The sequence below is a fragment of the Podarcis filfolensis genome, assembly GCF_964270895.1.
Source record: "Podarcis filfolensis genome assembly, chromosome: 10".
NCBI lineage: Eukaryota > Metazoa > Chordata > Lepidosauria > Squamata > Lacertidae > Podarcis > Podarcis filfolensis.
This window is the reverse complement of record NC_139612.1, coordinates 55,376,273-55,393,160: the sequence shown is the minus strand read 5'-3', so window position 1 is coordinate 55,393,160 and position 16,888 is coordinate 55,376,273. Positions and strand designations below refer to the sequence as shown.

The window sequence follows — 16,888 nt, the reverse complement described above, 5'->3', positions numbered from 1 at the left end:
CCAGTGAAATTCCATATTAGATGACTGTGTCTAGAAAAATTATGATGTGAGGTTATCTAAGCTGCTTTTCAGTGGAAACTACTTAGGTTCATTAGTCAGTTTTATTATTGAGTCAGTCAAAGACATCCTTGCTAGTGACACAGTGATTCCAGCGGAATACATCTGAAGGCAGCCCTGTTTAGGGAAGTTTTTAATGTCTGATGTTTTATTGTATTTTTAATATTTTGTTGGAAGCCGCCCAGAGTGGCTGGGGAAACCCAGCCAGATGGGCAGGGTATAAATAATAAATCATTATTATTATTAAAAATGTGAGGGAGAATTTGGAAGATTTGCAGAGAAAGGGTTACATAGGCCTAGGCACACACCACTGTTTGTTATCCTAGCACATAAGGTGCAACACGTTGCTGACAACACCTTGAAACTAGCTTCCAGGCAAGTACCTCAGCTTCTAAAGATTATTGTCACGCAGGGATACATAACAGAAGAAGATATGGTACAGCACTGGCAGCTATGGTGGGAAACCAACCAGCTACCAACAGAGACTTCACTGAGCTTCAGATTTCCTTGGCACAGGATAGGAATCTTGATTAGTCATAATGCTTGCCACAAATATGAGCTGTAAATTTGAGGCAAGCATCTCTCTCTCTCTCTCTCTCTCTCTCTCTCTCTCTCTCACACACACACACACACACACACACACAGAGCTTCTTCTTCAGTTTGGATTTTAATTAGAGGTTTAACTCCTCCCTCCCTCCTCCCTCCCTCTGCCTACCCACCCAAGGACTTTCAACCAGCTTCTGTCTCTGTCTAATCCATCCAGCCACTCAACTTGCTGAAGCTCTGATACCAGCTGCAGAAGGGAGGGAAGGATGGATGGATGGAGATTTGGTGCCTGGAGGTGGCGGCTGCTGCTGATGCCAGCAGCACTGGGAAATGTAGGGTTGCTATGGTCCCAATGCTCCTGACATCCTGACAGACGTCTGTCTGTTTGAGATCTGAGATGCATGGGGTTGGACCGCCTCAGCAATAGGGTCTGATGGAACTCAGATGGGTAAAGGTAGAACAAGAATGCATATTCCCTGGTCAACAAGTGCAAAAGTAAATGCTTTTGTAAATTCAGAAGTCATGGTAGCCTATAAATTTTTAATACATGTCCATTTCCACGCACTGAGCATACTTTAAAACAATTGCTTTTTAAAATAAATATTAACCAACTGATGTGTATTATTCCATGTGTATAGAGTTTATACAAGCAAATGGAAGATATTTGTCTAGTGTAAGCTGCATATGATATTTCACCTTAGGGTGCATGAACCATTGGTCTAAATGTAGCCCAGCATGTTTTGTATACAAACAAAATCATATACAGTGGTACTTTGGGTTAAGAACTTAATTTGTTCTGGAGGTCCGTTCTTAACTTGAAACTGTTCTTAACCTGAAGCACCACTTTAGCGAATGGGGTCTCCTGCTGCCACTGCGTTGCCAGAGCACGATTTCTGTGCATCAGTGGGTTAATGTGTACAGTGGTACCTCGGGTTACAGATGCTTCAGGTTACAGACTCCGCTAACCCAGAAATAGTACCTCGGGTTAAGAACTTTGCTTCAGGATGAGAACAGAAATTGTGCTCTGGCGGTGCGGCGGCAGCAGGAGGCCCCATTAGCTAAAGTGGTTAAAAACAGTTTCAGGTCAAGAACGGACCTCCAGAACAAATTAAGTTCTTAACCCAAGGTACCACTGTACAATGAATGGAAAACATAACCATTGACCATTGCTGGCTATGATATTTAAGTTCTGGTTGTTGTAAAGTTGTGTGCTCAGTGAATGGAAACAGACTTGTATTAACTCAGATTTCATGGAATTATAGACTTGTAGAGTTGGAAGGGGCCTACAAATAGACAGACAGACATACAGACAGACAGACAGACAGACAGACAATGAAAGAAATATATACTTGAATGCTTATATATACTAGAACACTTATATAAATAATTGAAATACATAGTTCAGTGCATATAAAAAATAAATTCAGTGGGGGGAGTTTTTCTTTTTGTTTGTTACTGTGTTATGCATTTCCATGTTTTTTATGGTAAAGCATCATTGGAAAAAATGAAATTGGTCCTTTTGTACAAATATGCTGCCTGCACAGCTGAAAAACAAAGTCCATGCAAACATGACTTCCCCTAATGCCTGTCAGACCATGCTGTGTCCTATTTATTTCGTTTATACTATGAGCTTATATCTTAGAGATCATTGGTCACTTATTCATATGCACTATACTCATACATGAACTCAACAATTATGGTGCCCACTTGTTGGATACATTTGTACTGGTTTATTCTGGTGCAAATATAAAAGAGGCATTTATTGCACATAAATGCAATAATGTACAGTGGTACCTCTGGTTAAGTACTTAATTTGTTCCGGAGGTCCATTCTTAACCTGAAACTGTTCTTAACCTGAAGCACCACTTTAGCTAATGGGGCCTCCTGCTGCTGCCGTGCCGCCAGAGCACGATTTCTGTTGTCATCCTGAAGCAAAGTTCTTAACCCGAGGTACTATTTCTGGGTTAGTGGAGTCTGTAACCTGAAGTGTATGTAACCTGAAGCGTATTCAACCTGAGGTACCACTGTAAATAATTCACTAAGCAGAAAGTCAGAACTTTTACATTCAGCATCTATGATTATCTGTTTGTTCTCATGGCACTTTTCACTCATGGCACTTGTCACTTCCTAGCTGTCATTTTCTCTTTCTGTGTCTGAAAAAAGCGTTACTTAAATTCTTTCATCTGCAGAGGAGGACATGTGTATTTCACGCCTTGATGTTCCTTGTGCATTAAAATTAGATGCCTCTGTCACTCTATTCATAAAATCTTTCCTTGATTGATGGCTACAGGTGGTACTAAGTGCAATGATATTGTTCTCAGAGATGTCTTGATGTCAGTTAAGGATGGAAGTGTTAACTGTTAAAAGAGTTGCTGTTATTTTCAAATATGACTTGATCACTAAGAGCAGTTAAGTTTGAAATTGCTCCAGTATTGTCTCTCATTTTACATATTTTGTGCCTCAACTGTTATGGGGCCCTCACAGCAATAACATGACACCACCTTTTATTGATGTTCATATTTTCATGCACTCTCCCCATCCTTGAAATATGAGAGCTTTCAGGAATATTTCAAAGTAAGTACTTTGAATTAAGGAGGACTGGAAACGTTATGTAATATTTGCTAGTGATGTCACAAAAGTCTGCAATTGCATGAGTTGGAATATAAATGTCTCAAATAAAACAAGCAAGCAATAGCGAGCAACATGCCTAGGACTGGAGCATAAGTTGGAAACCTGTAATGTTTTATGAATTGTGCAACTAGTATCTGATATCTATGCTGCAATCTGAGTCACACTGATTTAGAAAGGAATGTCACTGAAATCACCATGTCAGAGCATGAACACAGGCAAACATTTTCCAAGTGGAAAAATTCTTTTGTTGTGGGTGGGGAAACACTTGTTATGGCAGTTATACACCATGTGTCATCTTGCTAAGTGGTTAGGGACATTTAACTACTCTCTTGTTGTTTCCCCCAGATTTCTGATGAGGTGTGGCAAGATCTTAGTCATCAATTTATTATTTTTTGCAGGACAAGACAGTCAACTGGTCTGCCATACGGCTGCAGGTTGCATACCATGGTAACGTATTATTTCGGCAAACAGTCATCTGTTTTAATTGGCCATGTAACCAAATAAACATGGTTGGGATTAGGATGTGAAAGAGCTTTGCCCCTCACTGTACAATTATATCAGCAACTCCAATGTGCAATTTACTGCTACGGTCTCTTTCCTTAATAAGGATATATGTGCTCGGGAGATACAGACTTTTAAAATGACCTATGTAAACCTGCCAATCACACATACACGCACACATACAAAATTGATTGAAATTGTCAGAAAAATCAGTATGTATATTACTAGGGTTATTGTTCCTGCGTCTATTATATCCTTGGCACAAGGCTAAGAATGTGATGTTCATCTGCTTTCGTTCCTTAATTCTCAGCCAAATGGTCTTTCTTAGGTGCTTTTTTTTTTAAGTGTTAGCTTCTATTTCTCTTACCTTGATGAGGATGCAGGCTCAGTGATCTGCCTTTGCATGCGTGCATGCCTGATTAGATGTTCCTTCAGAGCATTCTGGACCTCTGCTGGAATATCAGGTGAAGTGTGGCTAATTTTCATTGCCGCCTCAAGGATTTTCGTGGAGGGCTTCCCGTTTTCTTTAATCATTTCCTTTTTCTCATTAGCTTCCAAAAACTCAGTGGGAGCGCTGGAGGTGCTCTGAGGGATGCTTGTCGTGTTCGATGTCATCGGCTTGCTCCTCCAGCATGGCCAGCACAACTTCCAGAAGACAAAAAGTGAGACTAGCAGCAAGGCAAGCCCACAGAAGCTGACGACGACTGCAAGCAAGCTGACAGAGATGTCTGCAAAGAACAAGAAGACAAGGTGATATCATCCAGATAGCTTTAATTCGTTTGCTTGCAAGAATCGTCAAAGATGTAATGGATATAATTGGCAGACTGATTAATTTTGCAGCCCAAACCCTCTGCTGATTTACTCAGAAGTAAGTCCAACATAAACTTGCATAGATTGTGACCTTCTGACAGTGAAGGCTCTAGCTTTTAGGATGGAGGTCTGTCAATATGACTGCCATGAGCTCCCACTAGATCCCTCCCCCAGGGTCAACAGCAACAGAAGGTGGGGAAGCAGTTACTCCTCCTCTTGATGCTCCTTCTTGTTCTCACCAGCTACCACCCCATGGTGGGTAGAGCCAAAAGTGGGTGTGGCCATCCATGCAAGTTGAGAGGGTGTGACCTAGCTAAGCCTGGCAGGACAGCTTACTTTATGGTCTTAACCCTTTCATGCATTAATTAGAGTTAAGCATGTTGGTTATATGAGGCTGATTTATCTCATACCTACGTCATCCAACTTGGATTTATCCCACAGTTACACCACCCAGCTTGGAGCATCAGCATCTGGCGCACACCAGGACACAACAGTTCACGCCTCTATGTAATGCGGGATGAATAATGACACAATTAATGGCACAAACAGTGTTTCTAACAAAAGAGTTGATCATATTTCATATGCAGCAGAGAGCACATTAAGAGCAAGACAAGGGCTAGAGAAAACAAATGGAAGCAGAAGCAGAAAGTTAAAGAGAAAACATGATGCACAAACTTCTCTCGGAGGGGATTTTTGCATCCCAAATGGACTTCTGCTGCTTACACCAATTCACACAGGGAAACATTTACACCAGAAGTGTGGGAACCTATCTCAGCTGGAGGGTCTTCTGGGTAAGATTTTGAGTGCCACATGCCAGTGATAGGCAGGGCCAGAGGCAAAATTGGGCAGAGCCACAAATGTAAATTTCACCTTTGTAAGGTAGGCTAGTTTCTCCCCTCCCCCCCATCCTTGATCCAGGCAAGCAAGAGGAACTATTGAGTGCAGGTTCTAACTATTAGGTTCTAACCACGGGGGAAAAACATGGGGTGTAAAGCAAGGCAAGTGAAGGTGTGGCCAGGAGAGGATTCCAAGGGCCAAATTTGGATCCTAGGCCTGAGGTTCTCCATCCCTGATTTACATCAACACATTACACAGGCGTTCCCATTGCTTCTTCCCCTTCTGAGGTTGTAGAGGAATTAAATTTCCAGTTGAAGCATCAGGACCAGGACCTTTATTTGTTTGTTTAGGTAGTGGTGGTGATGATGATGATGTTGCCAAACCACAAAGGTTCTCTGGGTGGCTTACAACACAAACAGCAAATTCTAACAAGTACAACAAGGAAGTATGATACAAGGTAACCAAAACAAAAATGGCAATAGATCAAAATGCATTCCTTTTTTAAAATGCAAAAAAGCCCAGAGAACAAAAACAGCCTTGAAACAATTTGAATCAGCAAGCAGAGGTGGAAAAATCTATTGCGCTAAATGTATGTTTGAATCACAACATAACTTGGAAGGGAAAATGAAAAGGTATTTTCCTGGCAGCAAAAGAGCATTAAGAACACAAGAAGAGCCTGCAGGATCAGGCCAACGGTTCACCTAGAGCAGTATCTTGCTCTCACAGTGACCACCCACAAGCAGGCCCTGGGCGCAACAGCACTCTCCTGCCCTGTGGTTTCCAGCAACTGGTATTACCTTTTTCAACTCTGTAGGGACAGCAGATCCACCAAGGATAGCCTTAAAGGTAAAGGTAAAGGGACCCCTGACCATTAGGTCCAGTCATGGCCGACTCTGGGGTTGCGGCGCTCATCTCACTTTATTGGCCAACGGAGCCGGCGTACAGCTTCCGGGTCATGTGGCCAGCATGACTAAGCCACTTCTGGCGAACCAGAGCAGTGCACAGAAACGCTGTTTACCTTCCCACTGGAGCAGTACCTATTTATCTACTTGTACTTTGATGTGCTTTCGAACTGCTAGGTTGGCAGGAGCTGGGACCGAGCAACGGGAGCTCACCCCATTGCGGGGATATGAACTGCCAACCTTCTGATCGGCAAGCCCTAGGCTCTGTGGTTTAACCCACAGCGCCAACCGCGTCCCTGAAAGGATAGCCTTACTCTCCCTTAATTTATCCACTCCTCTTTCAAAGCCATCCAAGGTGGTGGACATCACTGCCTCTTTTGTGAGTGAATTTCATAGTTTAACTATGCACTGTGTGAAGAAGTATTTCTTTTTGTCTCTCCTGAATCTCCCAACATTTAACTTCAGTGGATGACCCCTGGTTCTAGCGTTATGACAGAGGCCACTTTCTCAATTGTTGTCATCATCCATCTGTCTCGAGAGACAATGGAGTGCACCTTTGGGGATGAAGTCAAACCGATGTGTTAGCAGCACTGAAATGACCTCCCTGGAGCACAAGCCCAGGCAGTGTATATGGAGGTCCTGGGCTGCCTAGACAACAAGACCCCCCTCTTCGCTTCATTGATGTGATCTCAATGCCATTCATAATTTAAGGTAGGCACCAGGTGGGCGCCTCTGCAGAGGGCATTCCACCCGGGGTGAGGGCACTGTTGAGAAGGCACTTTCCTTCATTGCCACCTACTTTGCATGGGGACATTCATGGAAAGTTCTCAGATGATGACCTCAGATATCAAGAAGGTACAATGCCTGAGTTAGAGGATATGCCCTTACAATATATTACAAACTGCCCATATGACAGAGTTAATAGGTTAATAACAAAACAAACAAATAATGTATTTGAAACTTGCTTTGAATGGGCTACTCAGTTCAGACCTGAGTAGTCAACCAAGGCTTCCTCAGGAATTCCTTTAGATCCTTTACCCTCTCTTTTGCTTCATTTCTTCTTGTTTCTTTTTTCTGTGTCATGTCTCATATTGGTTCAGTCTAACCCCACTTAATGCCTTCCAGAAGCTGTTGGGCTACAACACTCATCATCTTTAACCATTGGAATTGCTGGCTGGGATGGATGGGAGTTGTAGCCCAAAACAAATGGTTGTTGAAGCCTGTAAGCTTGTGAATTAGGCCATGTTTTGTTTTGTACATTGTTATAGGTGGATGATGAAGAAGAAAAGAATAAGAATAAACAAATATTAAATTATCTAGGTAGATCTGGTTGGCCAATGTGAGAAAAGGATGCTGGACTTAGATGGGCCATTGGCAAGATCCAGCAGGGCTCTATATATGTTCTTTTGCTCTTAGGTAAAGCTAGAGAGAAGAAGAGAAACCACATCATACTGATACAGAGCTAAGTGGGCTGGAAGATGGTCTGTGTTGATTATCATTGACCATCATATTCCTATATGGAATATAACTGGTTGTTAACCAGAGACTGTACCACGCTTCCTCACATTTATGGAGACCATATCATCCATGCGTGCTCATCATCTGATGGATGCAATATCATGATGATGACCTGCCTTTCTGTATGGGGAACCTCAGAAAGAGCTTTCATCTCTCTTCATGCCACTTCAGACGCAAGATTGTCACTGTTTTCCTGTCCGACATAATTTGTTTGTTATGTTTTGAATCAGAAAAACAATAATTGTCAAACTGGGTCAAGTTGACCTTTCCTGCTCCACCGCTCCCAATGCACCACAAAACACATTTGAAAAGCACCGCTTGCAATTCATTATTCTGTTGTAAGGAACTGGTGGGCTACTGTGCCATGGTTTTGTAACATGGACTCAAGCTGTGCATGGATGGCATGTTGTTGTTGATTTTATTGAGAAAAAGATGGAGGCCAATTTCAGAATATCCCAACAGTTGCTCTCAGCTAAATAGGGTAGCCAACAGTTCCCTTTTCAACTTCTGTACAATGGCACAGTGCTTGGAAAAAACATCCCACACAACCATTATCTTTTTCAAGGGCAGCCACTTTTGCTTATGTCAAATGAGGACTTCAGTACCTTTAAAAACGTTCTGGACACTGTGCACTTCAGAGGCAACACAGGTGGCGCTGTGGGTTAAACCACAGAGCCTAGGACGGCAGTTTGAATCCCCCGCGATGGGGTAAGCTCCTGTTGCTCAGTCCCTGTTCCTGCCAACCTAGCAGTTCGAAAGCATGTCAAAGTGCAAGTAGATAAATAGGTACCGCTCCGGCGGGAAGGTAAACGGCGTTTCTGTGCACTGCTCTGGTTCGCCAGAAGCGGCTTAGTCATGCTGGCCACATGACCCGGAAGCTGTACGCTGGCTTCCTCGGCCAGTAAAGCGAGATGAGCGCCACAACCCCAGAGTCGGCCACGACTGGACCTAATGTTCAGGGGTCCCTTTACCTTTACCTATATTTTGAATCCTACCTCCCCATAACTTATCTGCATTACCATTTTGAACCATCTTCATGAAAAACTGTTGGTTGTGCTACTATCAAGCAGATCGTTCTTGCAAGGCATCATACCAAGATAAAATCAACCTCATGTTCAAGGGTTCTCTTGGGCAAAATCCTCTCTCTCTCTCTCCAAGTGAACCCACCTCCCTGCCAGTGCTCAGAAGATCATGTAAAGACTGCTGTGCACTGAGCCAGACCATTGATCCACATAGTTCAGTACTGTCTGTAATCTCTAGCAGTGGCTGCCCAGGATTTCAGTTGGGGGTCTCTCCTGGCATAGGGTGACTGTAGCTTTCTAGTATATTTAGAGTTCCTGTTGGATTTACTGGAACCTATTGGTGCTCAGTTTTCCTGACAGGTAAGTGAGCTCTCAACATTGTAAAGGAACTATGTAATCATCAAGACAAGAAAAGTGCAAATGTACTCTGGCTTCCAGGACAAGAAATGTACTTTGGTGTTAAGGGTAACTCCTGACTAAGCACTGTAATTATTGCCGTTCAGCACCAATTATGGTACTCAGAGGCTGTGAGGACATCTATGGTTGTCTCACTGTTTTGGATTTTTAAGAACTTTTAGATGCTGATGCCTATTCAAGGTTTTAGAAATGGTATTCCTTATCTTGTGTCAGCTTGGAGAGGCAGCTTTTAATTAACTGGATTTGACTTTTAATGCCACTCAGTGTAAACACCATTGACAACTGTCATCTGATAGCTCTGTATTGAAGTGTGTGTGTGTGGTGGGGGGAAATGTGTGCATGTAAATACATACAAATTCTTCCTTGAGGATAATTAGAAGTCAATTTGTCGCTGAAGTACGAACTCATGCTGCGGGTTTAAAAAAATATTCCCACCGGATAAAATTGATTGGCAATGTGTAGTGACTGGACTTATCCCTAACCAGGTATAATAGTGCACATAACAGATGCTGCTATACAAAAGAGAAGAATGCATGTCTATAATAACCAGGGGAAGGTCATGCTAAAAAGAATTCAATTATTTATTTTATTGCATTGCATTTATAATCCACCTTTCTTCCATTATAGAACCCAAGGTGGTGTATAAGTGGTTCCAGGGAACCACTCCATATCCATGAAGGCACTGACCAGACCCAGACCTGCTAAACATAGCAAGGTCTCTATTATCTCTATTATAGCAAGGTAACCTTGTGTGCCTTCAGACCATTCTTCTCATTTGTGCCATTGCCAATATAAGCTAAACATCCAGAAACTGCATAATTGCAACCTCCAGTTGAAAATCCTTCCAGATCTACCCTGGCTTCCTCCATCCAACTATCCAAGTTGGTGGCCTTCACTACATCTTGTGGGAGCGGCCTCTGACTTTTTCCTCTGGTCCCGGCTTCTGCTTGGATTCCTGATGTTTCTGAACCTGATTGCTCTTTGGTCCTGGATACCAGTTCCCAGTTTCTGATTTTTCCCCCCTAGGCCACTGTGCAAAGCCAAGCCCTGACATTCCTTCAGTTGGGATTCCAGAACATTAATTAACACAAATCATGTCTGTTAGCTTCATCGGATCTATTCTGAGTAGGCCTAGCATTGAATAGAACTTGTGGTGATGACTGTATCATGTACCTTTATGGCTGTCACCTGGTGTGGGGCTTCCCATTTCATACTGCCCTCAATGTCATCCGGCTTTATGGACATTGCCAGACAACCCTAAAAGTATGGGGTAGTACAGAGAGAAAGAGCTATGCAATCATTAACCTCCATATTTTAACTGTTTTATATCTGTATTATTTACCATGCTCTAGCTTACAGAGTTTAATTTTAACTTATGTATAGTTTACATGTTCTCTATCGCTGTATATGTCTGTATTTCTGGTCATTCATTCATCCATCCTGCAGTGCTGTGAACTCCACCCTCTTTTGTCTCTGCCTCCTCCCACATTGGATCTAGCCCTGCCTGCCATCCGCTCTGGCTCCATCCACCGTTGGCTGTGGCCCCCAATTGACTTTTACTGTGGGCCCTTCATTTAAGTGTTTTCTCACTCATGGGCATCTTCAGGGGCAGGGGGCAAAGTAACACACTGAATGGAGGGGAGCAGCCTTATTTCTCGCAAATGGTAGAGGAGAGAAGAACAGTACTTGTACATCTTGTCTCATACCTTGGGTTCTACAAATACTGGAAATTTACTCTCTTTTTTAAAAAAAGAAAGCTGAGAATCTGGGTGTTGTGGTTCATCCAGGGAAGAAGCAATGACAGCTGCCCCAGGATCCCTAACAAAGGATCCCCAGCAACGTTGTATGAGAATAATAAAATATACCCTTATATAGGGTTGTTTAAAGAGTTACAAGCGAGTCTTCATTGCCCTTACCTAGCCCCAATGCAAATCCAGATGACTAATCTACAGGTATACAGACAGGCAACAACCTAGCATAAAAGAAGAGCTTGTTTACTTTCCCACCTAGTGGTATCTATCATTCTATCATGCTTAGCAAGTATCCCCCCACCCCACCAATGATCTTCACAAGTGGAAGGCTGAAGTGGAGAAGAATGAAGTGGAGGATCTTCTGCAGCCAAACTCAATATTCTAACCACTGCACCGTCTGCCCTAACCATGATGGCCACAAAATGTTACATCACTATTTTACATTGTTGCATAAGAGATACTGTCTCATCAATACAGAGCTGAAATGGCACACAAATCCCTAACAAAATGATGCTTGCTGGTGGTAATTTTTTATGGTATAGCCAGAATATTCTTTATGTGCTTATTAGGATATAGATCCTTCACTGCTGTTCCTCAAGTGGCACTGCCCTGCATTTTCCGTCGTAGATTCATGACATGCAACAATACACTTCTTATACAACAGGTTCTGGGTACATACAGTGCCAATACAAAGTCCATCACCTGCAAGGGGACATAGGAAGCAGCCTTATACAAAGTCAGACTATTTGTGCATTTATAGTCTACTGCTCTGACTTCGCAACAGCTCTCCGGGGTGTCAGGCAGAGGTCTCTCACATGATCTGCTACCTGATCCTTTTTAAAAAAGCAAAGCAATAATCTGGATATGCTGGGTACTGAACCTGGGACTTTTCACACACAAGGCATGTGCCTCTACCACTGAGCTACGATCCCTTTGCTTGTGAACTAAGGAGGTATCTTGGCTGATCAGTGCTGCAAAAACAAAATTCTGGACTAGATGGTTAATCCACACATAAGCTTTATGTTTGCATGATTATTATTTTTTGAAACCGACTGAAATTTTATTTAGGAAAGGCACAGGAACAGAAGTCATTCCCTGTCCCTCCAGTATACACAGACAGAAGTCCTTTCTCTGTCTCTGTCTCTCATGAAAATCCCTCTCCTCCTGCAGCAACAGGTACTTTCAAGCTCTTCTCCTTCCTGCCACCTGTTGCCCTGCTCTCCAGCTTGACAGAAACTGTGTGCCAATTTGAGCAATGATAAGAATGTCAAGAGGGCCACAGGGCAGGGAGATCAATCACATAATCATTCATATATGTGGTATGCATGCTTGAGGTATATCTATACATCCTCCAGCAGAGTTTTTTAACCAAAAGTTAAGCTCATCCACCCCATCCCTAACAACTAGAGAATAACTATCTCTCTCCTGCCCTTCAATTATTATCGGATGTTTTTTAATAGAAAGGAAAATGTTGAAACAGAAGAAGGTGGCATTATCTTTTAAAATCTCTGGTGAATCTCATTAGAATTCATTTGCAAGGGATGGATGGAAGCAAGCAGGAGAGAACATTTTGGGTAGATAAGAAATGCCTTCAGCTCCTTCTTGCATTTCTGCTACCTCGGCCAAGATATATGGCATTTGTTTTGAAGATGGAACAATTCTGAACCAAAGCAGGGCAGGGCAGGAAGTCCTGGATCAGAGTCCCAAGGTCCAACCATTCAACAAGTGAAGCAAGTAGGAGGACTGCCCTGCTTTCAGGACATTCAGAATGCATTCCTTCCCTCACATTCCCTCTTATGGGGCCACCATCTCCTCTTCTTCCCTTTCTGGAGGCTCTGCACTCTTAAGGAGCTGTGTGCCAAACTGAAAGTCAACACGCACAACTTTCTGCATTTCTATGCCCTGGGGGAAAGCTGCACCAGTTGCATTTCTGCCTGTTGCAAGCACAAACAAGATCCCCGTGGAGGAAAATATGTTAACTTTCCACTCTCATAGCGGAACAAGTCTTTCAGGCAGGTTTTTGTTCAGGGACCCTCTCTTTAAGGAAATTAATCACTGATTCACCGGATATCAGCTCCTGTGTTTTAATGTGCTTCACTAGGAGAACCGGATCTTTCTCCACTTTACCTTTCCAAAGGGCGAGGGGGGTTCCCATTAAAAATAAGAGACATAAAAGGTCCTCCCCATTCACTAGCACGAGATTTCCCTTTTCCTTCCCGGAGGGAGAATGAAGCATACATATGAAGTACCTGTGGCTTCTGAATGATTTTCCCTATTCCTTCCCTTACTTTTACCGAGTCAGCGGCAACTGGGCTCTTGAGAAGCATTTCCACGCCGTTTGCGCTCCCGGGGAATCGGGGTGCTAGATCGGCTGGAGCCTGAACCGCAGCCAGGCTGCACAACCCCCACCCCGGGGGGCACTGCATGGCCACTTTCCGACGTGCATCTAGCTAGTCAGCCACAACCAAACATACGTTTCTGTTTGGTCTCGCACCAGCCCCTTGAGGACACGGAAATGTCCTGCCGAAATTTGGAAAGGACTCCCTTTCCTTTCTCTCTCGCTCTCCCTAGCCAGAGGAAGGAGGAAGGAAGCGGAAGGAAGAAAGTAGAAGGGTAAAAAAAAGAGAAAGTTCAACTTTCCAGACGCCCACTCAAACCCACTGCCGCGGCTGCCATTAGTGGAAGGAAGCGTATGTCCGCCCCCCCAACCATCAGCACCACCATCAGCACCCCACGCCTCTCGGTTCCAGTCCTCTCGCTCCTTCCTTGAGATGCGATGCAGAGGATCAACAGGAGAGACCGAGTCAGGGGAGGAAAACACAAGGGATGGGGAAGACCGAGGTGGGGAGAAGCGGCGGCCGAGGACGCGGCAAGCAGAGCGCGCCGAGGGATGCGCAAGGAGAGCTAGAGGCTTGACTCTACCTGCGCTGCTTATACCTTGGTTGGTGGTGTCCAGCGGGAAGATGCCCGAACATTTCTCCAACTCCACTTGCCCTCCCAGGCACAACTCGGAGATGATCTGCAGAGCCTTGTGGCACAAGCTGCCCATCCCGTCTTCCTTGTGGAAACTCATGTTGACTCCCTTTTCTTTCTCTCTCTTTCGCGCGGTGGTGTTTGTTATTTTTCTTTTCCGATGCGCCTCTCTTGCCTTTTCCTTCTTGAGCTAAGCCATGGCTTTCCTGGGCAAAGGATGCTTCATTCTCCACCTGCTTCCTCTTGGATGGTCATCAGCGGTATTATTGTTGCGAGGCATCCAAAAAGAGGAGAGAGAGAGAGAAGGAAGAGGGAAATAAGGTACCAGCTCTCAAGGCATCAGCGCAAAGAGAAGGGAGGAGGGATCGCGGGAGAGGAGAGAACAGTCTAAAGGACACGTTGCAAGTGAGCGAAGAGTCACCATCAGGAGAACAAGGATGGATAATTGGGGTGGTGGAGGGGAGGGGGGGAAGGTTTGTTATATATATATAAAGCAACAGAAGAAGAAGCACATTGAGCAACGCCTTTTTGTGCCTTGTGAGGATCGGTAGGAATTTGGACCAATGGCAGCGCAGCGCGGGTGAATGGGAGAGGAGGTGCAGGCGAGGGTCGCCGAGCTCTGGGACTGGACGGTGGGGTCCGGGCGGGCAGGCGCCGCGAGGAGGCTTCTGCGCTCTCTCGCTTGAGTTTCGGGGATGGGGAGAGAGAGGGAGGAGCCGCAGAGGGCCGGGCGGGGGCCGGGCTGGGCGCTTGTGTGCAGGCAAGTCCCTTGATGTTCCCTGCAAAGAGGAGCAGGGGAGTCTGTCCACCCTCTAGGTGGCACAGGCTCTCGGGTGCCTCGCTTTGCAACTTCGCAACAGGAGTGGAGGGCTGAGGCCCAGCTCCGTCTGGGGATTGCGCGCATGTGAAGAGAGTAAGAGTGAGATGGTGCCTGTGCATTTAAGAACTCTGCACTAGGTGGAAATCCAACAGGTGCTGTTATCCTTTTCCTTTCCCCCTTCTTTTTCCTGCTGTATCCCCTTCCTTCCTCCCTTCCTTCCTTCCTTCACACAACCGGAATACAACAATTTAAGGGATCTAAACCCCAATGTAATCTGACCTCACATCTTCAGAAAGGGTGGCAGGTGCATTGTTGCTTTAATGTTGTCCTTTTTGTTTTGTAATATAAGAAAATAGTAATAGTAAAATAAAACAATGTAGAGAGTTTCAAACATATACGTAAGTTATGTACTGAATCACAGAACAATTGCTTGTGTGCATAGCTGTCAACGTTTCCCTTATTCCGATTAGGATTCCTCGCAAGAGAAGGGAAATGTTGACAGCTATGCTTGTGTGTTCCTGAATTTTATAGGCATGTTGTCAGAAGAGCTTGAAAAGTTTCCATGTAGGACAGTTGTCCCCAGTTTGGTGCCCTTCTGGAGGTTTTTGCCTACACCTTCCATCAGTTCCAGCCAATGTTCAGGGATGATGGGAGTTGTAGTCCAACATCATGTGGAAGTCACCAGACAAATCACACCATGTTGTGAGCACTGACACAGGATACAGCTATGAATTTTTCCAATCCTCTAACATATCACTGGAACGCAAAGGATACCCATTGAGGCTGTTCCATTATTTGGATTTGCCTGAACTTGTGGATTCTCACAGTGTGGATGAGGGCAGGGACACTCACACAAACCCCACCCCAAGATCCTGATATGCATTGACACCTCCCCCCCTGCAGTCTTTGACCTTCCCTGTGTTGCAGGAAGCTTCTACTTACATGCATTTGAATATTCATCACTACAACCATTACTTGCTCAACACAGAAGGTAGGGACTGAGTGCATCAGGAACAGAGTTTGCATGCTCAGGCAGACTCCTTAGCATGGATCTAGTAGGCTCATGATGGACAAAAGAAAGGACTTCTTTAGACCGTGTAACATTAACTCAGGATATTGAGCATAACATAACAAAACAAAAAACAATTGGACAACATCACAGAGGATGGATCCCTCAGCCATGAGGGCTGCATAGAATCTCAATGGCAGTGTGGATATGAATCTTGGGTACTGGGGATAAATCATAATGCAAGGTCATGATCTGCATGACTAATCACAGGCATCTATTTGGAGGCCACTGGGAAATAAATGATGGACTATGGGGATCTTGGGTAGTCCAGCATGGCAATTCTTGTGTTTTCCCTAGTCAAGCAGCACTTTCATAGAGCTCCAAGCTTTTGAACACTAGGGTTCCACCCTGGGCTATATGAAGTCTTAAGTGTCTTTTGACCACAGGTAAGCTCTTCACATGAAAAGACAGTGGAAAGGACAGAGGACATTACTTTGAAGTTCTTTCCTCTTAGTATCTGACATTCAGAGGCATATTGAACATGGATGTTTCGTGTCGCCACCATGCCTAAAAGCCACAGCTAGTGGGGGCTGCAACAAAATGTCAAGGAGTTCTCTAAGTCAGAGTTCCAGCCAAGCCTTTTCCAGAAAACTCCATCCCACCTTCTGGTTTTCCTCCGTTAGGATTATTTTTTTAGGGAAAGTATTTTTTTGGGGGGGTAACTTCTACAGAAGTTGGGGTTCCTTCAAGCCTTTTTTTGGCTACATAAGGATCCACTCTCAGAGAATAAGTGTGCTGTTCATATGTAGGATAGACATAGTCTCTGTGAATCCCTTTTAGCCTCCACAAATTCTCTTTTAAGGACATCTAAGAACTAAACCACATCTTCGTTTGCCCTGCCACTTTAGCACTACTCTTTAGCGCTGAATCAGAACAAACAGTAATTCTGTTTTCCATGGATTGCTGTTTGTTCTGATTTAGTGCTAAAGAGTGGGTTTTCTGGGGGAAAGCGGCAGGGTACAGGCAAAACACCTTGGACCCATGCTTTCTAGGCATGGGGCAAGTGGAAGTGTGGACAAACCATTGGCTAGTGT

At 44.3% G+C, this 16,888-nt stretch overlaps 1 protein-coding gene across 3 annotated transcripts in view; it reads right to left on the bottom strand.

Annotated features, from left to right (window-relative positions):
* The window catches only part of SYT10 (synaptotagmin 10), a 39,601-nt gene extending 22,929 nt beyond the window's left edge, over positions 1–16,672 (bottom strand). The window contains exons 1-3 of one of the 3 annotated variants that reach the window (XM_083572363.1): positions 15,728–16,672; positions 13,915–15,113; positions 4,103–4,463 (exon numbers count right to left, since the gene is read on the bottom strand). In XM_083572363.1, the coding sequence (XP_083428489.1) occupies positions 4,103–4,463; positions 13,915–14,065 (512 nt within the window). In that variant the 5' untranslated portion in view covers positions 14,066–15,113; positions 15,728–16,672. Of the gene's footprint in view, positions 1–4,102; positions 4,464–13,914; positions 15,180–15,727 lie in introns of those variants that run through there. The other 2 variants (XM_083572362.1, XM_083572364.1) reach the window with 2 other exon arrangements.
* Between the last annotated feature and the right edge of the window lie 216 nt (positions 16,673–16,888).